The 27234-nt window shown below is 38.7% G+C and overlaps 4 protein-coding genes and 1 pseudogene across 5 annotated transcripts; 1 reads left to right on the top strand and 4 right to left on the bottom strand.

Annotated features, from left to right (window-relative positions):
• Positions 1 to 10114: 10114 nt before the first annotated feature.
• Positions 10115 to 15734, bottom strand: LOC149681519 (uncharacterized). Its single transcript, XM_089834185.1, has one exon. It carries the CDS (start codon positions 15161 to 15163, stop codon positions 10115 to 10117), a length of 5049 nt encoding a protein of 1682 aa, XP_089690311.1. The 5' UTR covers positions 15164 to 15734.
• Positions 15735 to 15853: 119 nt separating this feature from the next.
• On the bottom strand, positions 15854 to 24872 carry LOC149681516 (uncharacterized; annotated as a pseudogene). The gene is made up of 3 exons (XR_016365433.1): positions 24683 to 24872; positions 23129 to 24624; positions 15854 to 17454 (listed from the first exon to the last, which is right to left on the bottom strand). The product of XR_016365433.1 is annotated as an uncharacterized LOC149681516 (transcript).
• Positions 17698 to 19375, top strand: LOC149681518 (uncharacterized). Its single transcript, XM_089834217.1, has 2 exons — positions 17698 to 18592; positions 18658 to 19375. Exons 1-2 carry the CDS (start codon positions 17767 to 17769, stop codon positions 19209 to 19211), a joined length of 1380 nt encoding a protein of 459 aa, XP_089690343.1. The 5' UTR covers positions 17698 to 17766; the 3' UTR covers positions 19212 to 19375.
• LOC149681517 (uncharacterized) lies at positions 19496 to 23112 on the bottom strand. The gene is made up of 5 exons (XM_089834216.1): positions 22865 to 23112; positions 22133 to 22765; positions 21777 to 22057; positions 21535 to 21704; positions 19496 to 21450 (listed from the first exon to the last, which is right to left on the bottom strand). Exons 2-5 carry the CDS (start codon positions 22755 to 22757, stop codon positions 19518 to 19520), a joined length of 3009 nt encoding a protein of 1002 aa, XP_089690342.1. The 5' UTR covers positions 22758 to 22765; positions 22865 to 23112; the 3' UTR covers positions 19496 to 19517.
• A 323-nt stretch (positions 24873 to 25195) lies between the features above and the next one.
• On the bottom strand, positions 25196 to 26953 carry LOC149681515 (putative glutamate receptor). Its single transcript, XM_089834218.1, has 4 exons — positions 26266 to 26953; positions 26097 to 26200; positions 25942 to 26032; positions 25196 to 25684 (listed from the first exon to the last, which is right to left on the bottom strand). Exons 1-4 carry the CDS (start codon positions 26389 to 26391, stop codon positions 25517 to 25519), a joined length of 489 nt encoding a protein of 162 aa, XP_089690344.1. The 5' UTR covers positions 26392 to 26953; the 3' UTR covers positions 25196 to 25516.
• Between the last annotated feature and the right edge of the window lie 281 nt (positions 26954 to 27234).

Genomic DNA, 27234 nt, shown 5'->3' with positions numbered 1-27234 from the left:
GTATTCAAATCTGGTTGAACATTTAATCGAAGTTCTTATAATTCTAACCACGGAGAGCGTTAGAAATCAAGCAGAGCACCTAATTAGACGCATTCCAAACCACGGCTTCAACGTCCGTCAACTCGGTGTCCAACACACGCAGCTTTATGCAGTGGTCAATAAATTGGACTTAATGTTAAAATGGATAATATCCGTATCTATAGTGAAATGGTCCGTTAATTTATTTTATAACGTTGCAATGCTATTTGCATTTTCCAATATGAATTATGAAAGGAGAGTTGAAGCGTTTTCCATTTTCAGAACGTGCTTCATTGTAAGTCACATAATATATGAATTTTTACCCGTTTTGAGTAAAGCACTGATGTTGATCATTTTGTTACTTATGCACAACTGTAACGGGTCTCTTTTGTCAGCCTGTCATTTGCGGTCGTACAAGAGAAAACTGCGCGATGGCAACGATACCCCAATTACGTCATCTAATGAACTGTATTTATGGAACAAAATTAACGTGGCACCGTTAAAGTTTACCTTAATGAAAGCAGCCACTATTGATTTGGCTTTCCTCGGAAATTTGTTCGTGACCCTGTTCTCTAATTTTCTATTTATAGTTTCTATAATGCAAAGTGAACTACCGCCCAACCCTTGTCCTAATCAGTGAGCACATATTAGAAAGAGCGTCAAAAAGGGAAGGTAACTATTACGGTATCTCTCACGCGCACGGGCCGGAAATAAGAAAAATTTCTTATAGGACATGTGTGCAGTGACCCCCTGTTTGACTGAAAAATTTATGGGACATTGTCCGCTGGAGTGTGCAAAAATAGTATCATATCTCCATAGTCAAAATATCTAAACTTCGTAAAATTTATTGGTCAAACTGTCCAGTGACCCCCTTAGTTATTAACAAAATTGTGGGACATTTTAAAATTTTATAGGACAATGTCCAGTGTCCTGTGCTTATTTCCTGCCCTGCGCGCACCTACCAGGATCAGCGTGGTTAACTGTAGCCTCGGCAGTAAATAAACTTCTCCGATATTTTTCCCCCCTCTCTGTTGCGCCGATTGCGCATGTGCAGAAAGGGGGGGATGACGGAAAATTTGCTCTCCACAAGTCTCCTTCTCATACATGCTCCCAGTCATAATACAACGCATAAACCATAACAAATACTTAATGCTTTAACTGTCTATAACATCAAATAAGAATGATATTAAAAGTGTTTTTCAAAGCTGTTCTTAAGTTGAAAAATTATTATAGGTTTGTAATCAATAATAACAATGGCACGCCCTAAAATATAATCTGTCACACCTTTTTGTCATCAATTTAATTTTGCCTTCCATTGTTTGAAAGGGAAACTTCTAAAAAACAATTAAACCATTTCGGAAAAACCGTGCACTAAAAATACAATTTGTCGTGTTTTAGTCTAAACCATAACGTGAGTTGCAGTACGCAAAATGGCGCAAGAATTTAAAATTTACTTCATCCGTTTATTTAAAATTAATGCAACTATTCAAACGGTTCCTAAAACCCAATACCGAGCAGGACATAATTTGCGCGAAGTGTAACACGCTAACTTGGCTAATACTAAAATTTCTAAACTTATTTGGATTATTTCGTCACCATAAATCAAAATTGAACCTTGGATTTTGGATAACCATTGTGATAGTAAACTGTTATACAATACATTACACATGCAAGATCGTATATTAACATAACTTCTTTCAACATGGTGACATGGATAGTTACTGTTGGATTAGCCGTATAATAAACTTGTACGCGACCGCCTACGTCATCAACTTCTGCTTACGCAAAAATATACTATCGAGCAAATGCGTAAGATCGATTGAATCGTGGCATAAATCGAATTTTAAATTATCGAGAATTCTCACAACGATATTGGTAATGTTAACCGTAATTTCATGCGTTACTTTGTCATTTGAAATTATATCCTGTATATTTTATATCGACCAAGACCCTCAACACTTGATACCACTTCGATTATATAATTTCGAGTTTTTAAAACATCGATTAAATCTGGCAAAGTTTTTGATTATTTCTGACGTGTCATTTGGTCCAATAATGAATTTTTTGGAGTATTTGATAATTGTAATGATAATTTTTCTGTCAGAAAGTTTAAGAGCAAAGGTATAGAATTTTGCCAAAAATGTATCGTTCAATATCGAATCGAAGAATGAATTATCGTCTAATATCGAACTGGCAAATGAAATATCGGAAAATCTTGAAACTTTCAATACAATATCGTCTAATGTCGAATTTACCTTAACCAATAGATTGTTTAAAAATTGTCGGGCAAATGAAAAATTGTTTAATGACGATATTACCAATCAGATATCGTCTAGCAACGATATTCCCAACAAAATATCGTTTAGCAACGATATTCAAAACAAAATATCGTTTAGAAACGATATTTGCAACAAATTATCGTCTAGCAACGATATTCCCAACAAAATATCGTCTAGCAACGATATTCCCAACAAAATATCGTCTAGCAACGATATTCCAAACAAAATATATTCTATGAACGATATTCATAACGAAATATCGTCTAGCAACGATATTCCCAACAAAATATCGTCTAGCAACGATATTCCCAACAAAATATTGTTTAGCAACGATATTCCCAACAAAATATTGTTTAGAAACGGTATTCCCAACAAAATATCGTCTAGCAACGATATTCCCAACAAAATATCGTTTAAAAAAGATTCCACAAATATCATTTCACTAACAAACGATCTGGCTCATAAGCTATCGTGTGACAGTGACCTACCTAACCAAGCATCGTTCAATAATTGGTGTAACAATTACAATTCAGCCACAACGCAACAATTAGCCGAAATACACACCAAATTATTCGCTACCATATTAGAATTAAACTCAAAGTTTCAATACATAATTAGCATTTTACTATTAAAATGGTGCTCGAATATTTTACTTAGTTTAACCGCAATGTTTTTAAAATTAGAACTAAATAAAATCACATTAAACACGTTAGCATTCACCTACGAAATGAGCCTATTCCTATTTCCAATTTGCAGTCTAACTATATTCCTATTTATTTTATCCTTAATGAATAATTGCAACGAATTACTAGTGTCAGCTGGACACTCTAGGTCAAGGGTCACTGGGAAATCGCACGAGAGCTTGGCCATCGAATCGTACTTATGGAATAAAATGAACACGGCGCCAATAAAATTCACGGTACTGAATTACGTCACGTTAGACACGCAGTTATTGGGTAGTCTATTCCTGGCAGTGTTCTCTTATTGGACATTCATGGTTTCGATAATTAAAACATAAAATACTTAATATAATATAATACTTCTCTTCGAGAGACGTTTACTTGAACAGAGCGGGGTGGGTAATTAGTAATTGTAACATGATTCTTCCCCAACAACATCTCTTAATTAACATTTATTATAGCAGGGTTACTAAACCGAATCATGCATGCATGCACATACGCCATTTTAAATAGTTCCCTCGTCATTACTATATCTATTAGCGCTGCTTAACTATTTGCCAAGGCGCATGCATGCGCTTGTTGGTTAATTTTTGTCCCGCCACGTCAAGACAATCAAGGTTTGTGCCTGCTTGATTGCTGAATGGGGATTTAGTAAATACCACCAAACAATTATAGAATTCACCATAGCACGGTGCGATGTAATTACACCCATTTTAATTTAATTAAGTTTGATGAGCGGGAGAGCAAATGTTCAAAAAGGGTAATTCCCTCGCCTGGGAAGAATCATGTGATTACATAACTAAAACATTAAGAGCTGGAGTGTCACTCTTCTTCAATTATCCCCTTCTGATAACAATAATAACCTTATGTATGATACAACAAAAGATTTGAAACATTTTCATGACTAGAAAATTAAATATAAACACTGTCTTAAGAAATACGACAAAACTGGATGTTTTGAAAAGCGTACTGGAAAAGTTTTGTTGTTTCATGTCAATAAAGGTGTGGCACAATAAAAATATCCCATCAATTTTTTGTACCCTTGACATCCAACGTTTGAAATTAAAAGCTATTAGTGGATATAATATTTCACTTTTAAAGCATGTCGTTGCGCGACTCCAAAATTCCAAATTGTATTAAAGACAACCCAATATTTAACGCTGTATTTAGCCTATCAAATATATTGGGATTATTTAATTATGAAAATAAAAATCAATTAAAAGTCGTATTGGATTTTACATTACATTCGCGGTAATTAATTTATACATAATTAAAGAACTATGTCAGTGTTTCTTCTATAAAATTCAAGGCGCCGAAATAAACGTTAATGTACAATCAAATTTATACCTAGTTCAACGTATTATTAAATTCGGTTCAATCGGATACACGGTAAATTTATTTTTATTAAATAAAAAAATTAACAAAAAATGTTTAGAAATTTTAAAAATTTGTACAATTCGTGAATATGGAAATGGCAAAGTTAAAATAACGAATTTTTTTAATTACGTAATGATTTTCTTCTTCATTAACATTATTTACGTGTTAATACTTAGAGCTTGGTTAAACAGTACCAATGTTAACATGGCAATTGCAAATTACATTCGAGATTACTTGTACAATATAAATATCTTCTACAATTACCCCGATATTGTTCAACTTATAAGATGTATAAATTTGGTATTTGTTATGTTCACGTACATGGTACAATTTTTAATCGAGGCGATGTTGATTTTCATCTCTGAATGTGTCAGATATCGCGTAAACCAATTGTCAAATCGCGTAAAATGTGCGCGTAACAATATGAAAGAGCTCTGTGAACAACACACGGACTTGTACTCAACTGTACTCAAACTGGACTCTACTTTGAGTGAAATTATATGTATTTCTCTGATAAAATGGGCCGCTAATCTGTTTTACAGCATTGCACTAATTTACGAACGTCTAGACAAGTACACAATTCGTAATCAAACTGATAGACAACCTGAAATATTAATTTTTTATTTGGCCAATTACTGCATACCCGTTTTGACTACGGGGATATTTTTAATTACGCTTTGTTTAATGAGTAATTGTAACGGATTATTGTTAAGCGCTTGTAATTGGCGGTATGGTAAAAAGGGTACTACGTCATCGCGACAGACGTACATTTCATTGGCCGAGGAAAATTATCTTAGAAATAAAATATTATCAACACCATTTCAATTTACGCTTATGAAAAGTGCAAAGTTGGATTTGGAGTTCATAGGTGGGGTTTTTATGGCCTCCTTTTCGAATTTTCTTTTTATTTTGTCAATGATTAAACACAATTAAGCAATAGACCTAAAAATAAAATAAACAAGCTGGCCATATATATACGCCCGTTAAGGGGCAGATTGAAAATGAAGCAAGCGCCATCTAGTTAGTGGTCGGCATTTGGATAGGATTATATCTGTTTGTTTTATCTTTATTCATAATTTGAAATTATCCACGGGAAGTCTATGGTTAATGCAATGTAATCACGAAAAATTATCTGATCATTATTCATGAATAACTGATTAACCAAAATTCTGTGGATTATCTTGTCCAAACGCCGACCACTACATCTAGTGAACAGAAATACAAACTCAAAGGTGACATTTTTTCATTGGCTGAAAACATTCTGACACTAAAATTCTGCCTCTGCGCATTTCTAAGCGAACCAATAAGATCACCCCTCATTCGTGAAAGCCCGGTTTAGAAACTCGTAAGGCCGTTGTAAATTTTGAATGAATTTACTTTTAGGTGTATTGCAAGAGAGGACTTCGTTAATATTGTTTGCAATTAAAAATAGCGCAATGCTTTCAAAGTGAATTTTAATTTCTTTAAATAAATAAATAAATAAATAAAAGAATTCTAACGTAATGTTTGCCTTAAAATATCAAAATAAAAAATAACTAAATGTATGCATAAAGTATGTTAAATTTGTGACCCACATCTACATTAATATCAAAATTAAACCAGGGATAGATTTAATTTTTGAAGTAGGAATGAAGAACGTTTAGTATTTACTTCAGTCCGACACATAGCCCACCCAGTATAGAGCTATTTCAGTGGGGGAAAAATTTCGTCTGCTACGAAAATTGGGCCTGCCTTTGAGTGTAGAGGGCGGCCATTTTGTGAGGGTTTCTCTATGGGCAAATAGCATTGGTGACGTAGCCATTACCCCCTCTGAAATAGCTCTATAGAACCCCTCCCTCCAACACGTAACGAAAAGTTTAAATTATCTTATTGGCTGACTACGTTTTAATGACGTTGCTGACGGGGACGGCGAAAAATACGTCATTCTTTTTTACCTGTCGCTATGACCCTTCCGCCTCTTCTTTCATACCCCTCCGTTCCGTGGAAGGGGGGTCCGGGACTTTGACGCGCACCCAGTTTACTCTGTTCTCCATTCCTACTTCTAATATTAAATATATCCCTGATTAAACTAAATGTGTGCATAAATTTTGTCAGAAGTTTTTTAACTCTTTTCTTTGAGAGATGTGTACCACCACATAGCGTGGTGTTTGTAATTAACATCCTTCTATTATCCCCTTCTGATTATGTAGCGAAAAGTTCTGTTAAATAAAATAAAATGTTTGCCTAAATTTCTTGAATTTCTTTTTAAAAGTAATTAAATTAATTTTCAACAAAGTATTGTGACCCTTAACCTTATCATTTCAAAAGACATCAAAGCTCTTTTAGTTCCTATAAATCGCTACAAATGTACTTGATAACACGGATAAAGCATGAGATGTAAGAATACTCTATGTTAAATCCTATTCCTCAGAAAGTAGTTAATACCAAGTACAATTGCACTTAAGTTTAACAAAGTTAATAAGAACTGCTGTTCTTTTATCTTCTTGCAACTTGGATGGGCAAACACTTCGTCTCCAAGACCGTTGGAAAAGGTTTATACCATAGGGGTTATCTTTAAAGCTATTCTACCGCCTTGCCTCCTGTAATTGAACGAACCAGTAAACGTCACGCTCAATTCTTTATTGTTGACCCCGCAGAAGTGACACAGCTAGCGACTATTTTGCCGAGGCCGGTCAATTCTGAGAGAGCGGTTGCTCTCTTAGATAAGACCTCATACTGCGTTTAATGTATAAGGGTGGTTTTTTTGATTCGATGTAACTTTTTTCCTATCATGGTTACTGCTTTGAAAAAATTCCACTGAACTAAAATTCGGACCCTTAATATGTGGTTAAAATTTCAAAGAGATCCCTACATTAGTTTTTATTATAGAAAATAAAGTTGCTAAGGGTGGTTTTCAATTCCATTAAAAAATTCAGACATTTTGGCAAAAAAAGGGAAATTTTCCCTTAGGAATAACATGGGAAATGTTTGCTGTAATAGCGAAAGTTTCTCGACCATTTTTTGAAGACTATTTATTCGATAGGTCTGAAAATGGTTTTAAATGAATGGTTGAACATTTTTCTGGTGCCTTTCGAAGTTTTATTGAAAACAATTAATATTAAGCATTACTTTTTGTCAGAGCTGTGCTAATTAGCTGACAACTAATTGAATTAGAATTAGCAATTAGCGAAATATTTATGAACTAATTAATTAGCCAATTAGCAATTAGACATAGAAACTAATTCAATTCAATTAGAAATTAGGCATTTATTTATCAAACTTATTAATTAGAATTACTAATTTCTAATTAATTACTTGTCTAATTAAGGTAAAAAGAGACCATAAGTAAACATAAAAGTTTAAAAGTGCCCATGGATTTAGTACTTTGGTAATGCAAAGTTTAATGTTTTAATGTCATTGAAAAACGGGTACGGAAGCCATGAATTATTCTCGAAAAATGAGACAAGCCTCGAGCCTTCCGTCATGTTAAAATTTGCCTCATTTCTTCATTTTCTTCCCACAGTTCCTATAATGGACCCCTGAGTAGTAAATACATGCGCACTGCTATTAATTCGAGTAGGTAAAACAGTCGAAATTTCGAAATGGGGCAGTTGCGAACTACGAAATTTTCTACTAGTACTAGTATTCTCTCATGTTTGAGGAGCTGAAAAATTTAGAGTAGCACTAAGGTTTCCTCATCGATATAATAAGGCTTTTTCATATTCAAATAGATGAATCAAGAGTTAATTCCTCGATTTTTTTACAACAAATTGGCGTAAAAGATTAATTGAAAATTCAATTAGCTAATTAGTTAATCCTAAATCAAATTAAATTTTAATTAGATAATTACCTTTCCGATTCATACTAATTAATTAGAATTACTTCTCAATTAGCACTAAGGTAATTAAAATACAATTACCATTTTCAATTAGTAAATTTTGCTAATTAATTAGAAATTCAATTAGCTAACTAATTAATTAGCACAGCTCTGCTTTTTGTACTTTTAAGCACATACTTAAACTTACGACCTTTTATTCTGTTGGACTTACGTTGTATAATCCTAGCTAAAATCATAGAGAAACGTACTGTTGGACCACAGCCCACTCGATCACGCAAGTTGCACGTGCTATAGAAGCCCGTTCAAACAGCGAAAAGTCAAGAATATGACCGATTAGTACTCCTTTGTCAAACGAGTCTAAGAATTAGCATTATGTCTATGGGAAAATGCCGTTTTTTGGAGTAAAATGGGCGTAATTTCGCTTTTTGTGGATCAAATGTCGTGAAAATTTAAGAAAAGGTGCGTAGTAACGTTTTCTAAAGTCCTACAAATTTTCAAGTTTCAAGAGTGAATAGTTTTTCAGTAAAAAAATAAACACTAGGCCCATTCGATAACGTTCGTCAAAGCAGTCTAAGAATTAGCATTATGTCTATGGGGAAAATGCCGTTTTTTGGAGTAAAATGGGCGTAATTTCGCTTATTGTGGATCAAATGTCGTGAAATTTTAGGAAGAGGTGCGTAGTAACGTTTTCTAAAGTCCTACAAATTGTGAAGTTTCGAGCGTGAATAATTTTTCAGTGAAAAAATAAACACTAGGCCCAAACAATCCCGCTGATCGAGGGGGTAGACGCTCTAAATCTCTGTGTATGTTGTGTTTCGTAGATTAATCTGCCCAATCTAGTTCTGACTTAAGAGTTACTTTATTCGTTAAGTTACGAGTCGTTATTACATAGTTAAAAGCGTTCATCCGAGTGCCGTAATCATAGTCGGGTTGCCTTATATACAGTTCTAGTTAGGGCAAAGTTCACATGTAAAGCCGCATTTTCATAGAAGCTAGAAGCGTGAAAAAAACGCGCGAGAGCGAGAAAATGCCGCTAGAACTCAATCTTGCTTCTAGCTTTGGCATTTTCATTTACGCTGGAAGCATATACTAGAAGCCAGAAAATGACAAACTAGAGCGAGAAAATGACGCTAGCTCCGATCTGTCTGAGACAGATATTTCTAGCGTCCCGCTTAGCGAGAAGCGAGATGCTGCTGCCACGTGATGCATTTTTAACGAATCATAAGGACATAAACAAAGTGGGGTTTTCTTGACGTGGCCTAATTGTAAATTTAAAATCATTCAGTGTTATTTCTTGGATGTTTCTCTATGCAGATTGGTCTTATAATTAGGAGAGGAACAGATAAAACTCACATGATTTTCCACTTCATCATCCCTTTAAAAGAAAAGGTTTAACACGAAATGGAAATAAATAAAAAGATTTAAGAAGGAGACAATTATTAGTTGCATAATAATTAGAGAAGGTATATCGACCGAAAGTTGAAAGATTATAGAAATAGGGAGATCAACGAAACGTTGTGGGAGGAAGTTGCTTACCAAAATAATCAGGCCTATAAATTTCGTCTTGGCCTACTGTTGTCGTTGCTTTTGCCTTGAAACGTTGTTACTTCAGAGGAGAGTCTTAAGATCAATTGTAGTACTAACTACTTTTAGTTTTTGACGGTAGAGGGCGCAAAGGTTAAAAACTTCAAGTTTACCGTCTTCAATGAAAACGCGTCAGCGAGAAATGAATTGCGAGAACGAGCTGTGTTTTTCTAGCGCGAGAGTTTGAAACCGTTACAGCAACACGCTACTCGCCAAGCGGGAAGCGAGAACGCAATTTCTAGCTTCTATGAAAATGCGGCTTTAATCTATACAGTTCAAATCAGTTCAGTTCCGAATATACCACATCTTTCTCCCAGCATTTTTTTTTTTTTTTTTTATATACACACAAGAATCTAGTTTCACAAATTAAGTTTCTGAATCGTTTTGACTTGACGTCCAAATCGAGTTCTGACGGCTTGGCCCTGATTGAGATTGGAGGACTGGAATCTACTTCGCTTGTCTGGACTGCTTTTGTGTTTGGTTGCAGCTGGAGGGAAGGCGGGTGGCAGCGCAATAGATACCGGAACAATAGATGACAATGGGCCTGATGCTGGAACAGTGGTCGGCGTCGATGGTAGGGCTGGAACATTGATCGGCGTCGAAGGTAGGGCTGGAACATTGGTCGGCGGCGATGGTATGGCTGGAACATTGGTCGGCGGCGATGGTATGGCTGGAACATTGGTCGGCGGCGATGGTATGGCTGGAACATTGGTCGGCGGCGATGGTATGGCTGGAACATTGGTCGACGGCGATGGTATGGCTGGAACATTGGTCGGCGGCGATGGTATGGCTGGAACATTGGTCGGCGGCGATGGTATGGCTGGAACATTGGTCGGCGGCGATGGTATGGCTGGAACATTGGTCGGCGGCGATGGTATGGCTGGAACATTGGTCGGCGGCGATGGTATGGCTGGAACATTGGTCGGTGGCGATGGTATGGCTGGAACATTGGTCGGCGGCGATGGTATGGCTGGAACAGTAGTCGGCGGCGATGGTATGGCTGGAACAGTAGTCGGCGGCGATGGTATGGCTGGAACAGTAGTCGGCGGCGATGGTATGGCTGGAACAGTAGTCGGCGGCGATGGTATGGCTGGAACAGTAGTCGGCGGCGATGGTATGGCTGGAACAGTAGTCGGCGGCGATGGTATGGCTGGAACAGTAGTCGGCGGCGATGGTATGGCTGGAACAGTAGTCGGCGGCGATGGTATGGCTGGAACAGTAGTCGGCGGCGATGGTATGGCTGGAACAGTAGTCGGCGGCGATGGTATGGCTGGAACAGTAGTCGGCGGCGATGGTATGGCTGGAACAGTAGTCGGCGGCGATGGTATGGCTGGAACAGTAGTCGGCGGCGATGGTATGGCTGGAACAGTAGTCGGCGGCGATGGTATGGCTGGAACAGTAGTCGGCGGCGATGGTATGGCTGGAACAGTAGTCGGCGGCGATGGTATGGCTGGAACAGTAGTCGGCGGCGATGGTACGGCTGGAACAGTAGTCGCATACGTTTTATCGGCGTTTGAAGGCATCGAAATTAAATGATAGCGATTTCTCCGTACCACCCCTAAAGGGGTAGCGACCCAGTAGGATCTAGGTTCCCCTGACGTACTCTTAATAACCCCTTCGGTCCTCAAGTCGGTTATCCAGACCTTGTCTCGATCTTGAAATGTCGGCAATGTTCTGGCGCGATGACGTCGATCGTAATTTTCCTTTTGCTTCTGTCGATAATGATCTTCGCGTTGTTTAACCAAAGCTTTTGGAGGAATGCACGGTCGTAATTGGGCTTCTGGAATGAGTACAGTGGTCCTGAGTTTCCGTCCCATAAGTAGTTCTGCGGGCGAATATCCGTTTAACAGTGGAGTAGAACGATAGGACAATAGCGCTAATGCAGGATCTTCGTTCTTCTTTAGTAGTCGCTTTGCAATTTTAACGGCCGCCTCCGCGCATCCGTTGCTCTGGGCGAATCTGGGACTTGACGTAACGTGACTAAAGCCATAGGACTTGGCAAACTGCTGGAATTCGGACCGAAACTGAGGACCATTATCGCTTCTGACTATCTCCGGTATCCCATGAGTGGCAAAGATATTTTTCATATTGGCAATGGTAGTTTTGGCCGTGAGGTCTCTCAGCACGCGTATCTCGAAAAATCTTGAGTATGCATCAGTCACGAGGAGATACCATTTGCCTTGGTGGAAAAATAAATCCGAAGCGAGGTTTTTCCATGGCCGATCAGGGAACTCGCATGGAATCAGCGGCTCATGCATGTTACTAGCTTCTTTGATGCACGTAGTGCAGTTCTGGAGTTTTTCCTCGATGTCCCTAGATATTCCAGGCCACCATACTGCTGACCGGGCCCGAGCTCTACACTTGGCAATCCCTTGATGGCCATGATGTATCCTTTCTAACGTGTCCGGCCGTAGGATTTCTGGGATGATGATTCTCGGTCCTTTCATGAGAATGCCATGTTGACTAGTGATGTCATCGCGATGTGGATAGTATTTAAGGAGGCCACGGTCCATGTTAGTCGCCGATTTTGGCCACCCTTTTTCGACTAGAGAACGAAGTTGCTGGCAAGTGTTGTCGTTTGCTTGAGCCTCCCATAGCTCTGCCAAGCGGATATCGGATATTGGCATGCTTGACGTTATCAGCTGTACATGGGCTGCGGCATCCATTTCCAACTCGTTTGTGTCGAATTCAGGTAGAGGTCCTCGAGATAGTGTATCGGCCACGATGAGTTGTTTACCTGGAACGTACTGAACAATGTAATCGTAGCGCATTAGGCGAATGCGAAAGCGCTGTAGACGAGGAGACAACTCATCGAGAGGTTTGGTTTGCATTATCGTGACCAATGGTTTATGGTCGGTCTCGATGGAGATTTTAATCCCTACTACGTAATCTTCGAAACGTTGACATGCCCATGTCATAGCCAGTGCTTCCTTTTCAATCTGGGCGTATTTCTGTTCTGCAGCGCTTAGTGTTCTAGATCCATATGCAACGACTCTTAGACTGCCATCCTGCTGTTGTTGTTGTAGGACGGCACCAATTCCAAAAGATGAGGCATCTGCAGATAAGATGGTCTTTTTCATGGGATCGTACGGGGCAAGAATTGGCATCGTGGATAGGATGGTTTTTATCTCCGAAAAGGCTGTCTGATGAGAGGAAGACCATATCCATTGATTCTTGTTACTCAGCAGTGCGTTCAATGGGCGTATGACATCTGACATACGGGGAATGAACTTCCCCAGGTAGTTCGTCATTCCAAGGAATCTTCGGAGTTCCGGGACGTTTTGAGGTTGTTTGAAATTCGTGATGGCCCTGACTTTATCCGGATCAGGACTAATACCGGTTTTGTCGATCATGTGGCCCACGAACTTAATCCGTGTCACGGCAAATTCGCATTTGTTAATGTTCAATGTGACCCCTGCCTCCTGTAGAAGGCGCAGCGTCTGCCGTAAGGAGCGGTTGTGGTCCTCGTGGGTTTTTCCAAACGCCAGGACATCGTCCTGCAGGTTGACGGTACCCGGTATTCCTTCGAGGATGGCGTAGATCTGACGTTGAAAATGTTCCGACGCGGAACTCAGTCCAAACGGAAGACGATTAAAGTAGTATCTCCCGAATGGTGTGATGAATGTCGTTAGAATTGCAGATTGGCGATCCAAGGGTACTTGCCAGTATCCGCAGTTCGCATCCAGTTTAGAAAATACCGTAGCACCTGCGATTTGGCCAAGTATGTGATCCACGGCGGGCAGTTGAAAACGTTCGCGGCGGATGAATTTATTCAGGTTGGTGAAGTCCACGCAAATGCGGATAGCGGGTTCTTTAACGGAGGAGTCGTTGTCGGCAGTTGCTTTCGATCCATCGGCTCCAGGTGGCGTCTTTTTCCTTACAATGACCATAGGCGCACACCAATCTGTTGGTCCTTCCACCTTTGATATAACGCCACGCTTGATCATGTGATCCAACTCTGTCTTTACTTGTCTCATAAGAGGAATTGGAATCCGTCGTGGGGTCGTTAACGCATATGGAACAGCATCTTGGGTCAAGCTGATATTATATTCGGTTTTCATTTTACCCAAACCATTGAAGAGTGCAGGAAATTCTTTAAGTGGATTGACGGGTGAGCTATCCGTAGGTAATTCTGACGAGACGGCTTCAAGTACCTTGATCACGGATAGAGCCTGACTATCCGTTAGACCCAATAGGGGCGTCTGTAGATTTTCGATGACGTACAGATAGGTTTCGACTTTTGTGTGCTTGTAGGCAAGCGTGACCTTCAGTCTGCCGGGTACCTTTAACTGGATTCTTCCTGGGCCGAAGAGACGTCGGTCGGACGGAAGCAGAGGTAGGTGCGTCATGTTAGCTTCATACGATTGCAGGGAAATGGCGCTGACATCCGCACCGGTGTCGATTTTAAAGACAACTGGTAACCGGTTGACACGAAGTTCTAGCATCCATTTGCGAGGAGAGACCGTTGGTGCTAGGTGGGACGTGGTCGAATTCAGATAAGCATCGTGTCCTGAATCTGCCAGCGAGCTCGTGATAGATCCCAAAAACAGTGTATCTCCGGCTTCGATTTCGCCTTCCTGGTAAGTAGGGGAGCTCCGGCATACTGAAGCGAAATGTCCAGATTTTTCGCATTTAAAACATGTGGCGTTCATGGCCGGGCATTTTTCTCGCTGATGGGGGCGTCTACTACCACAAGAATGACATCTATTCGGACTGGGATGAAAAGCGCTAAAAACCCCATGCTTGGTGAAGTCTGATCTCCTTTGACGACCTCGGCTACGGTACTGGGCTGGTTTCCGGGACTGATTGGCCACGTAGTCTAATTGATGTGTTTGCGGGGCAGTGTCTCCTAGTTCCATTTGCTCCCGTTGGCGGTCTTCGGCACTGCGTACTCTCTGAATGGCTTGTTCGAGTGTAAGTTTCTCGTCGTCTTGTAGACGCTCGGATAAAGACTTGTTTCGAATGCCGACCACTATGCGGTCGCGTATGAGTTCCTCCTTGAGAGCGCCGTATTGACAGTGTTCAGCGGCTGCGTATACTGCAGTGATGAATTCATCGGCTTGTTCGCCTTCCTTCTGGGTACGTGTATTAAACTTGGCTCGTTCATAAATTACGTTACGACGTATGATGAAATGCTTCTCGAATTTGGCTAAGACTGTACCATAGTTCTTCTCGTCGGCAGCCGAAAGTCCAAAGGAATGAAAAATATCATCAGCTTTATCACCCATAATATAGATAAGTGCATTGACTTGCTCGTCTTCATCTTTAGAGCTTAGGCCAGAGGCTTTACGAAAGCGTTCAAACCGCCTCTTCCAAGAAGGCCATTCGTTGGGACATCCAAATGAAAAAGACTCCGGCGGAGTGACTTGAAACGAGGTTGTCGTAGGTAAGTTGTGCGGCGCAGCCATGGCGTCCCAATTGCAACAAAAATGTTCTAAGCCTCGGCGTAGAGAACAGCAAACCAGTATCCGTATAACTACCCCACTTCTGACACCATGTTGTGTTTCGTAGATTAATCTGCACAATCTAGTTCTGACTTAAGAGTTACTTTATTCGTTAAGTTACGAGTCGTTATTACATAGTTAAAAGCGTTCATCCGAGTGCCGTAATCATAGTCGGGTTGCCTTATATACAGTTCTAGTTAGGGCAAAGTTCACATGTTAATCTATACAGTTCCAATCAGTTCAGTTCCGAATATACCACAGTGTACACCCGAGTTCAAAAGAGTTCAGCTTTGACAGTGCATAAAGTTCAAATCCTTCGGAACTCAGAGTTCAGCTTTGACAGTACATTGAGTTCAAGTCATATTGTACACCTGAGTTCTCAAGTGTCTTCCCCCTCGCCGCTGATATGTTCTTCATCAAAATTCTGTATTTAAGGTCTTATATTTTATTTATTATTACAATTAATTAGTCGTTAAAACTATTTGTGAAATATGTGACTGAAATACAAGAACTACAAGTATTGGGGGAAAAAATTATTTATTTGAAAAACTGAAGTGTTTTGAATCAAATATCATGGTCTTTAAGTTAAATGTGTTATTTATTTCAATTAACTAATGGTTACAATTAATTGGCAAGTAAGTGAAAAGCAAGAACTACAAGTATTGGAAGGAAAAATTATTTATTTGAAAAATTAAAAGTGTTTTGAATAAAATATGGTATTTAAGGCAAATAAAGGTGTTATTTATTTATTGTATCAATTAACTAATGGCTACAATTAATTGGCAAATAAGTGAAAAACCAAGAACTAAAAATTAAGGTGCTTCGAATTTTTCACCTGTTGGTTGAGAAACAAAAGGATTATTAAATAAAAACCACAAACGCAAAAATATTTTATTAAAGTCTGTTTTTACATGGCCTAAGTGAAAGATTACACTTTATGAATTTTTCTTGATAGTGGTTTTGAGACGAGTTCTTTGGTTTTCTCGTATTTCTCTGATGTTTTTCGAGAAATATTGTCAATTAAAATGGGCACAAGCTTTTCGCAAATGAGTTTGGCAACTAGCAAAGGATGCTCCCCATGATCATTAAACTCACACAGAAGGACTGGTGAACGTTGGATTTTTTACTCCAAAATTGTTGTTATATTGGCGCGGATGTGAGGAGCGCTTTGCAAATGCGGTACTGCTCTGTCTACGAAAGATACCACTGTGGATATCAGCGAGACAAATGCTGGGCTTGGATAGCGAAGTTCACCCTGATCTGTGCTTCTTATCAGGTCAAGCAGAGGTGTTCGAAGACGTGGTTCAGATATGTTTAATTGGCAAAAGCCACAAAATTTCCTTTCTTCCATCAATCTGATAATGTATCCCGCTAATCCAGCAACACTAGCCAGGTTTAGTGTTGCTCTCTGCGGAGCTGGGAGTTCTGATAGCTCATCTAGAATGGAAATAACGTTTAAGGGAAGTTTTGGTTCTAATACTGTACCTGACGTAGTTATTTGGTCATGAAAATCGGTGTTAGAAAGTTGAGGATGTTCTGGGAAATCTTCAGCTTGAACATTTGCTCCGCTGGAAGAAGCGTTAATTTTCCCTTTTTTCAAAATGTTTTCCAGACTAAACAGGGTTGCTCTGGCATCAAGCATGTCATTTCCACCTGACATAGATCGAAGTTTAGAGAAAAAGAGCTCAACATTGTCACTCGTTAGCTTCCTGGTCAAAACGTAGTGTAAACCTTGCTCGAGAAGATAGCCAACACAAGCGACAGTCGACTCGGTGGTGACCTTAAATGCCTCGAAAGTTTCTGTTGTAAAAAAGAATTTCTGTTTATCAAATTGAATGTCGTTAATGTATTGTAAAAAAGTGGTTTGGAGCCACTCCAGCCTCTCGTCATCAATGGTGGTGAATGGTGCTTTGTTGTCATTACGAGATTGGTAACAGTGCCTCTTATTGCAGATGTTGTGCAAATCGAACCACTTTTGCACCATTTTAATGTACTCGATAGTAGGTCCAGCCTTTCTAAATTTGTACGCTTGCGGGTGACTGTTGCTATGCGTGCACAGGTATTCAATGGCAGCGATGACTGGTGTAGAAAATATGTCAACTGCTCTCTGGACATTCATTTTCTCAAAGTTAGATGGATAAACATGTTTTCGTGTCAAACGTCTAACTGGCTTGACCGTTTCGTTTTTTTGAAGTTCGTAAAGTTGAATTACGAATTTTCCAGATATCAGCAAAAATATATAGACCAACCATAAAGTTTAGCACTGGGCCGCTAGCACTCAACATGAAAAATAATAAACCCCTCGGTGTACCGACCCCCATCTGTGGTAGGAGGGAAAGTAAGGTGGTTCGCCGCTGCGCAGTATTACATTTGCGTAGTTATACACAAGGTACATGAGTGAGTTGGTTACAAAATATAGTTCCACCAAAAGTGTAAGAAGTTTCATCGGCCGCTTAAGGTTGCAAAGGCCTAGTCAAAGCGTTGTTTTTTTCTTCTTCTTCCTTCATGTTTCTTTACATTTCACTTTCGCGATTCTGAAGCTGTGATAAATTAATAAGATAAGCAAAATGTGTGATGATAGTTCCTTGGACTTACTCAAATTATTGAATAATTATGAAAACGATGACATTTTCGTTACTGATAAATTTGGAAAGCTAAAAGCTGCAGTTGAGTACATGAAAACAAATGGTAGTTTAAAGGAATTACTAGAGGATATGTGTACCCAGTACAATTTGCTTTGGAAAAAGTATGAGTCAGAAACGTGCGGATATTCTTCTTTCTTGTACGATTGGAACAATTGGCTTCACAGTTTATTATTTAAGAATGAAAAACCAGATCCTGTTATCGTTCTCGCCGAAGAATATATGTCAGAACTGACAAAATTAGTGCACTGGTTTTCCTGGAAAGTTTTAGACGCAAAAGCTAGCATTAATAGAGAAACTAATTTAGAAAAAGCTACCGCCATTAATAATCCTAGAAAGTTTGAACGCCCCTATGATCTAAATATTCCTGATGATCAGGCAAAAAGATGTAAAACCAGACATTTACGGTCAGACAGACTTTATACTATGAATCGACTAATTGGTGGAGCTATGGGTGAAATGTGGTCAGTCAACAAGGATGGGATGCAAGTTGTGAAAAGACTTAAGAGAGGGAAGAAACCTTTAACTGCTCAACAGAGGGATCAAGCCCATACCTTCTATAAAATTAGCCTTTCCCTCCGCAACAGAAAATTATTGCAGAAAGACATACCACCAGCATTGGAAGCAATAAACAACGGGGGTTTATTTGTTGCTGATGTAAAACTAATCCCATATGTAAACAAAATTTGCAAAATTATAGTTGATACGTATAGGAAATTTAGGTTTTCCACTGTTCCGGGAAAATCAATAAGTAGGTTGATTTATTAATATTATTTTTTATTTAGATTGTATCTAAAATGTAATGGTTTGTTATAGAAGAAACAACAGCAAGAGTGAGAAATGATGAGTCATTAAAAGTTCAATTTCATGAAGCAGTGAAAGATATACCTGCCGTTATTGATCATGGGTTTCAAGAAGATGATCTGGAAAAATTTAGGCTTATTTTTCAAAGAAAAATAATGCATGCAAAGATCGCGGACTTTATTAGGTCTGCAGCGAGAAGAAGAAATGAAAGAAAAGGGCACAGAGGACAAGGAGGCCAGAATCTTCGTTGCATGCTGTATGGTATGCGAAAAAACAAGGCAGTAAAGTCGGCTAAAGTGAAAGCAACGACTGTAAATTTTTTCAAAGCTACAAATAAGGCCCCAAAGAAGAGGTATTCTAAGAAAACCGAAAATATAAATTCTAGTCCCCCCTCAAAACGAACGAAGAGTGAAGAATCACTCACAGTGAACAGTCCACTGGCAACACCTTTAACAGAAGAAGCCAAAAATATAGCAATAACACCAAAGTTGGCTAATAGTTCAAGAATCTCAAAAAGAGGAAGACTTATTAGAAAAAGGATTTGTGCAGATTTTGAATATGATTAAGAACTTTAAGATGAGCTAAGAGCTGTGATTTTAAACACTGTTGTACCTAAGTTGATAAGTTTTATTATAAACCAAAGCAAGCCTTTAAGGAGTAAATAGTAGAATTTCAGTATTAATGTTAAAGTTAAAAAGCCAATTGAAAAAAGATGAGCCCAGGGCTTGATAGTCTACACTGTTGTTCCTAAGTTTAATTATAAACCCAAGAAAGCCTTGTCAAGTTTCATTTTAAGAAGAAAATGGTACAATTTCAGAATTAAAGGCAAAAACCAAATTAAAGACAAATGTTTTGTTATACTTGTCACACTTTTATTTCTCACAAATATCCAATCCAACTTTGCGATAGGACGCCTCAGCATTTTGCGAAGTTTTGGTACATCCTTTAATTAACAGAGCCCTACGGGCACTACTGTAGTTTAGGCTAGTGAGTTTGCCAGCGGTTACATATTTCATTTGACTAAATATTGTTTCCACCGCCGAACCATTAATCCTTACGGGGAAAACATAACGCTTAGGGTGCCTAGTTGTGAAATCTTTAATGTAGTCTGCAAACCCATAAACCGAAACTCTCAGCAGCTCCCAGGTTTGCCGTGCCAAAAATTTTGGATTGTTTGTCATGGAAACGTTTGCATCTTCATTAATCCGTTCAGTGGCCCATTCTTCAAAATATTTAAGACCCTTAAACATGGATTTCATAGGATCAGAGTCCAAACAATATACAGGCTTATGAGAAAGCAACCCTTCCTCAAAAATATCATGACATGCTCTGAGATAGTCATAGCAGGCCATTACTTCTGAGCGGTCGACAGGCTTAGCTTCAAACATGGGATTTGCATAATTGTATAGTTCGCCTAGAACTGGCATTTGTTGCATAATACTAGCAGGTGTCATGTTCAACTTCGTCCAAGAATCTCGATCAACATAGGACTTCAGAAGGCCTTTCACCTGTACCAATTCATCAGAATCAACGCGATGATCCTCCCGCTTCTTCATGTCTTTTATTTGAGTCCAACCAAACCGAACACCACTTTTTGAGAAATCTCTGGTCCCGTCTATTTGGGAGTTGTGCAACGCATTAATCATGTTTTTCAGTTGGTGGGTAGGACATACAATCCAATATATCCAGGACTCTTTATGGAGAGGATTTCTAAATTTTGTACTAAAACGAAAATCCAGAGATCCATCTTCATTCACCGAAGGTGATTGCGCTCTAGTTATTCCAAGACTTTTCCTCATCGCGGTCATATTGGCACTTCCTCCATCACAAACTAACAGTCCTACTTCAAAACCAACATTATGGAATGCAAAAATACACTTAAGTGTGCAACTCGAAATTGCTGCGTGTGACGCTGGTTTTTCAAACATAAAATAGGGGCCAATAACATCAAATTTCGTGGTAGTACACCGCCATAAATATTGCAAAGCATACTCTGCTTCCAGCAGTTCTGAAGTAGTTTTACATTTGAAGAGGTCTTCCATAGAAGCAAAATTGGTGGAATCTATGGCGCATCCAACAAATTCACCATTTTTCGAGTTCCACATCAGTTTACCGATAATTTTGACCTCATCAAAAATTAGCGCTCCTTCTTTTGGGGGCTTATTGTATTCAGGATGGTCGTTGACAAAATTATCAAATCTTTCTGACTCTTTTTGAAGATGAACATAATCAATGCCACTGTTACTTGGATATTGTCGAATTTTATCGCGCAAAGTGTGAGCACTTGGTAGTTTCAAAATATCAAAGCTGTTAAGGGCTTCATAAGCTGCTGGGGAACGTGAATACACCGCTAATGCTATTCTATAAGTCAGTGGGCTCCATCTATTTCCATTTGATCCTTTAATGCATTTTTCTTGATTATTTAGAAAGCCATTCTCGCAGTCTCTCTTACTATTCATCTGCCAAGCTTTCTTTAACGCCAATCCAACAATTTTATTCTTCTTCATCGCCAATTTGAAAATTTCGTTTAAATCTTCCTTTCCTTCAGTGTTTATTTCATTTAGAACTTCAGACATATTCTTGTCCTGATTTTCATTTAATTCGAGACTAGTTTCTTTAATTTTGTTTTCAAGGTGCTTAATTTTTTGGGTTAATTTAAATCGATTTTGCTTGTTTTGTAGGATTCGCTTATTCTTGGATTTTGGAGTTAGAACGCCAATTCGACATTTAGAACTCGCAGCTTGTCTTTTCAATTTTGTTTTTGGAGTTACTTGATCCATCTTCTTAGAACGACCTTTGATATACCTTAAATACAAGATGTAAAAGTAAAAATGTTTATATTTAAGACAAAGTTGCACACTTATGAGTAAATTAGGGCTAAATTCAAACCATTTTAGAGCACGGCATTTTGAACATTGATATGTTTGTTGTAGAAGTTTATCTTTTGTTGCATTAGTTGGTGGCTTGAACCAAACTAAGCATTCCTTCGACTGAATACGTTCAAAAGGAACATGATGTTTTTTTAGTTTTTTTGTGTCCTTTAGAGTCCCCAATTCATCCTGTCACATGAGTTATATTATTAATAAAACTAAGTATATGTTTTGACACTTAGCGATGATTAATATTCGTACCTTTGTTAATCCTGGGCAAAACACACAGTCTTCGTCTAACTCCCGTAAAACCATTTTAACTACATCTAAATTTAACAATTTGGTGTCTTTGTTGAAAAATTCAAATTCGGTTGTAGGTTTGAATAGTGTCAGAACTGCAACTTTTCCATTTGAAGAAAACATTAATTTGGTTGGATAATCATAATACGTCGAGACTCCTATCAGTCCATTGCTTCTTATTACTTCAATATGTACTACAATTTCATGATCATGATTCGTAATTTCTTTAAAACATAAATCACCTAAATTAAGATAAAAATTTTCATTTTATTTATTTTCAATTGTTTGAAAATTAATCTCATAAAAAGTTTATTTACTTGTATTGACGCTTTGGAAGTAAAACTTCAAAGCTGGTAAGGGTGAAATTGGTCTTCCCCGTTCCTTCACTAAAGCTAACTGTTTGGGTGCAATACCTTCAGGGGGTACTTCCCGGTTGTGTTCTTGGGTCTCCAGTTCTTGGAACATGGCTGTTATCTGCTGTCTTGTACATGTTTGACTTTCATTAAGCCTTCTTTTTCGCGAATGAGAATGCATAATGTTTCCATTGCCACGAGCCTTAACCAAAATGTTTATTTCCTCCCATTTTTCAGGAGGCACGTAGCTTCCGAATATCTCAGTTTGGGTTTCAGAGACGATACTAGTGGCTGGGCTGTAATTTTCAGTTTGCATTTCAGTACTACAAACACTGAGGCTGTTAGTTTGAGTTCCGATGCACGTCTTTGGTTGGAATTGGATTTCATTTCCAACTCCGATTTCAGCCATCACTTTGTTATCTGTTTGGCTAGATTTGTCCTTGGTGTTTAATTTAAGGATGGGAATGTTCATCATTGTTTGTACACCAACAGTACCGCATTCCTTCACATAAAAGTTATACTGCGTGCTTTGGTTTTTTGGCTTTAAAGCCGAAAGGGCCATCTGTTCCGCGGTTTTCTTCCGAGGCATCTCAAAAACTGATTATAATATTTGATCAGTATTTATATACAGAATTACTACTTTAAAAACATCGACTGTCTAAATTTTATATTATTAAGAATGAAAACAAAACTTACCAAAGATTAAAATTCAAATCAACTTAAGCCTTGGGCGCCCAGCTCCCGCTCATTAGAGTAATTTTCCCGCAATTTTTTAAAAAATAGCAGACGATCTGATCGTGTTTACGTTTTTCCTCGGACCGCGCCGCTACCGTCGCAAAACTACTTTTAGATGTCCGTTGACTGTTCAGGTGACGCAATGAAAGTGGGAGCTTATTGGTGGAACAGAGGGGGTGCAAACGTCCACCCTACAAGCTTCTTATTTTACATGGATATCAAAGCCAGAGCTTAGGAATGGGTTGTGTGCTAAACTTTATGGTTGGTCTATATATTTTTGATATCAGTGAAGAATCATCATCTGTTTCAATGTCCATGAATCTATTTCTAAGGTTCTTTAAGATGTGACTTGGGTCAAAGCTTAAAATAAGTCGCCTGGTTTCATCATTAGGATGCTGAATGTTACATTCCAGTTTGCAACGAGGGCCACTGCTCATTCGGCGCATCATGGCCACGTTTGTCTTGGCATTGTCAGTGACCACTCTCACAATTGAAAATCCACATTCTTCAACATCCTTAATGACCATTATAACTAGGCGATACAAGTCTTCCCCAGTGGTCTGTCTGGTAAAAAAATAAGCAACTGGTATTGTGTATGATGTAGAAAGACCATTAATCACAAAGCACAGGAGCTGATTTGCGACTACAGGTTCCTTTGGCCTTTCACTTAGACACTCATCAATGTCATCCATTGACAAATTTGAAGAGGCCTCTGCTGGTGGTTTCTTTAAGTCTTTCAACCCAAACACTCTATCAATGCGCTTGTCATAAACTAGTTTGGGTTTATTGCCATTTCGTCAATGATCAGTGATACAAATATTTCTTGGGTTCTAGACGTTTTGCTTCTGCTTCAAGGCGTTCCTTCACCAACTTGGTACAACCAGTCTCCCCATCAACTCCACCAGTATACCTTTTAAGTGTACTTTTCGAAGGAAGAGTTAGAAATCCAGATTTCTTTGGATGGTTATAACCTTTTGGTGAGGTGAAATTCCAAACAGCACACTGTCGAACTACTTCCAAATTCCAAGAAGGCCTTTTCTTCTGAAAGTTGTAAATAAGGTCCAAGAGGAAAGAAGCTTCTCCACAACCTTCATCAGCTTCTTCGATAATTCGTTTGACCTTCTTGAAAGCGCCTTGCTGGTACTGTCTTAGTTCGCATTGTGCGTCTGTTAGTTTTTCTTGAAGCTCTTGCAATTTCTTGTCTTGCCGCCAAGCTTTAGATGTAAGGTTTCTCACGTTTCTTCTCAAAATATCCTCCGATGTCTGTGGAGGACAAACATCATGTGACACATTAGATTCGAGTTCATTGTTAGGTTGGAGAGTCAAAATAGAATTGGCTGTAACAACTATATCAGTTGTAGTTTGACTAGTTGTGATTTCCTTAATGGTCTCATCAGTTTGGCTGGATGAAGTTGCCAAATCACTGGGGGTTTCATCAGTTTGGCTGGATGAAGTTGCCAAATCACTGGTGGTTTTGTCTGTTTGGCTGCAAGAACTGGTCATTTCGTTACTTGTTGCATCTGTTTGGCTGGATGAACATGCCAAATCAGGATGGTAATCTTCACTTCGAGATCTACTGCGGTATTTCCTTTTGCAAGGTGGTTCCGATGAGGACCTTTCCCTTCTACTCCTAGGATTAATTTCTTTCGGAATCAAATATTTAGGAAAGCCAGGAAAAATAGATGGTACCGCATTAGGTACAAGTTTTCGTATTTTAAGACCTAAAATAATTGTATTTTAATACACGCCAAAAAACAGCTTTATATTTACAAAACTTACCTTCCAAATAATCCGTTTCTTTGAAATGTATACTACAAACCATTCCCGAAGTAGAGGAAAGGTTCACGTCTTTTCTACGTATATTTTTGATCCAAAGTTATCGCAAGTCTTCATTTACTGAAAACTTGTGAAAGCACAATGATTTACTTGCTTTTTTGGAGGTACAAAACGGAACACAACAGGAAGGCATATTTTCATTTAATGGTGTTAGATCTAAAGACTCAGACTGTGAGAAATATTAATTATTATTATCATCTAGTTAAATTTTAAATACTTATCCTTAAAGAGAGAATCCTTCTAGGCATCGCCGCACCGCAGAGCAAAAAAAGGCTCTTCGGACTTCGCGCTTGTCGGACTAGAAATTCAGAAAAAGGCGGCAAAGTGCGGCGTTTAATACCGATTTAAACCGGTTTTGTCTAGTTTTTACTGGTTTTTCTCCTCAATTTTTCGCGCCAAGGTATGGGCGCCCTCTAACTTCCAAATGACAGCCTTGAAAAATTTGCCCCCCGCGTTTTAAAATGGCTAGAAGTCATCCAGAGTTGAAAAAACCACAAACTGAAAGTTTGATAATTTTTAGAAAAATAACTATTAGTCCTAAGCCTTTCAAAATATTTTCTAAATTTTTAGTGTACTTTAATTTACAAATAGTAAAAAAATCAGGAAGCTAGAGCTTACATTTTTCACTTTCCTATAAAAGTTTGTTCATCAACTCGACAATTCCCCCTAACATTTCAGTGCTTTTTGTCTCAAAAATCGAGACTCGTTCATGTTTTTACTAGCTTTTCCACTACACCCTCTCGATTCTCATGGGTTTTGAATTCTTTGGACGGGCTTCTATAGCGCGTGCAACTTGCGTGATCGAGTGGGCTGTGCTTCTGATCTAGTTACGTTTTCAACACCTACGAAGAAGTTCGACGTGTCTTGGATGTAGGGGACACTGAAATCAATGACATTTCTTCTATCCTCAGTTACTGAAAGACCCGCAAGGCCAAAGTCGGCCTTCTACAAGATATTTTAAAAAGTTATAGAATTATACCCCTTTTCGATGTAATAACGGGGGTAGGCAACACTCAGTATGCATAGTTTACACGCAAGTAGGAGTCATACCATTTGCACAAGGAGACCAGGCAACTTAGAGTGTAAAATAGCAGACGATTTTACAAAAAGCGAGAAGGAAGGCAAAGTTTTACCCCCGTGTCCTTCCCACTCAGTTACATCGAAATGGTCTATTGCCTTTAATATTATGAACAATTACTCACTTCAGAAGCTAGTTGTCCGACATCTCCAGTCCAGGATTTATTTGGTAGCATTGTTCCATGACGTCCATGCTTAGTCTCGTAAAGATCGTATCTTTAAAAATATTAAATTCTAACGTGAAACATCTGAAGTCTAATAACTGGTAGAAATATCTCACGTAAAGTTAATTGTGCTGGCCAGGCTATTTAAAAGATTTGATTCGATTCCATCCAGAATTGGTTGACCACTAGGTAAACTTTTAACGATTTGAAGGTAAAAACTCTAATACAAAATCAAATTTCAATACAAATTAATATAAATAAATACGCGTTTAACGAAACCATCACCTTCAAAAAAGTTAGACGCAGTCTTAGTCCCGAACAAGTGCAATCCTTCATGGTCGACTGAAATATTTCTAAGTATTTATTTTTAAGTGAATTTAGGTTTGTCACAGTTACAGTGAAGAGTAACATTCATTAGAGGTATACAATACACAACACAAGACCACCCATTCCTTCAGATTTTGTTTACGATTGTGAGTTTGAGCTATATTAAGGCAATGTGTGAGCGAACCGTGTCTAAAGACCACGGTTTAATTAAAACTTTCGGCCAGAAATTAAGCTTTAATTTACGGCATCAGTAACTTCGTGGTAAAAAGAAAGTCGTCTATTTAAGAAAACAACTCTTGCACAGCAAGAAGTGATATCTAGTTTATAGACCTTTTCACCGGTAGAGCGGGGGTGAAAAGGGGGGGAAAAATTTCGAGAGGTGAGCATGCGTAGAAAGAATGTTTGGGGGCAGTGCAGTACTTTTAACCATTCCTTTTGCCTTATTTGCTTCGCATTCGCGTTTATTTTTAAAAAACAGTGTTGTATTACTTGTTGTAAAAGTATTAATTGAACTTCCGAAGTGAAATTTTATCAAATTCAATTGAAGGACGTAAAATTAGGGCATTTAATGAAATTCTACTCACTAAATTGGGCGCCAGGGCTTACGGGAATTTATAGAGTAATTTCTTTCCCATATACAGCAACGTCATAACCCTCTATATCCCCCCTCCCCTTCCCTTCCGGGGGCAAATAGTATTCTCTAGTACAAAGTTGCCCCTAACGTAGGGGATACACAGTTCACTCCCCCTCTCAACCGAAATTTCTCTATACACAGCGCTTTCGGCAGGCATCGGCAGGCATCGGCGGACATCGCCGTCTATATAGGGACTTGGCAGTAGAGGGGAAAAAAGGGGTTTGAAATATTGACGTCATCTAAAACGTATTTTGAAAAGGAACGCCACCTATATTTTTATACTTTTATTTACG

The sequence above is a fragment of the Phalangium opilio genome, unplaced genomic scaffold, assembly GCF_054372755.1.
Source record: "Phalangium opilio isolate 3A_F unplaced genomic scaffold, DU_Popi_V2 ptg000038l_1, whole genome shotgun sequence".
NCBI lineage: Eukaryota > Metazoa > Arthropoda > Arachnida > Opiliones > Phalangiidae > Phalangium > Phalangium opilio.
The sequence above is the reverse complement of the archived record's forward strand: the minus strand, read 5'-3'. Positions and strand labels throughout refer to the sequence as shown.

Coding starts and splice junctions, on each gene's coding strand:
- LOC149681515 (XM_089834218.1), bottom strand. CDS start 26,391: ATGTTACTCTTCACTGTAACTGTGACAAACCTAAATTCACTTAAAAAT. Junction 26,201..26,265: donor TGCGTCTAACTTTTTTGAAG/GTGATGGTTTCG, acceptor ATTTTGTATTAG/AGTTTTTACCTTCAAATCGT. Junction 26,033..26,096: donor GCCAGCACAATTAACTTTAC/GTGAGATATTTC, acceptor ATATTTTTAAAG/ATACGATCTTTACGAGACTA.
- LOC149681517 (XM_089834216.1), bottom strand. CDS start 22,757: ATGCCTCGGAAGAAAACCGCGGAACAGATGGCCCTTTCGGCTTTAAAG. Junction 21,705..21,776: donor TTTGCCCAGGATTAACAAAG/GTACGAATATTA, acceptor CTCATGTGACAG/GATGAATTGGGGACTCTAAA. Junction 21,451..21,534: donor AAATGCCGTGCTCTAAAATG/GTTTGAATTTAG, acceptor CTTGTATTTAAG/GTATATCAAAGGTCGTTCTA.
- LOC149681519 (XM_089834185.1), bottom strand. CDS start 15,163: ATGGCTGCGCCGCACAACTTACCTACGACAACCTCGTTTCAAGTCACT.
- LOC149681518 (XM_089834217.1), top strand. CDS start 17,767: ATGTGTGATGATAGTTCCTTGGACTTACTCAAATTATTGAATAATTAT. Junction 18,593..18,657: donor TGTTCCGGGAAAATCAATAA/GTAGGTTGATTT, acceptor GGTTTGTTATAG/AAGAAACAACAGCAAGAGTG.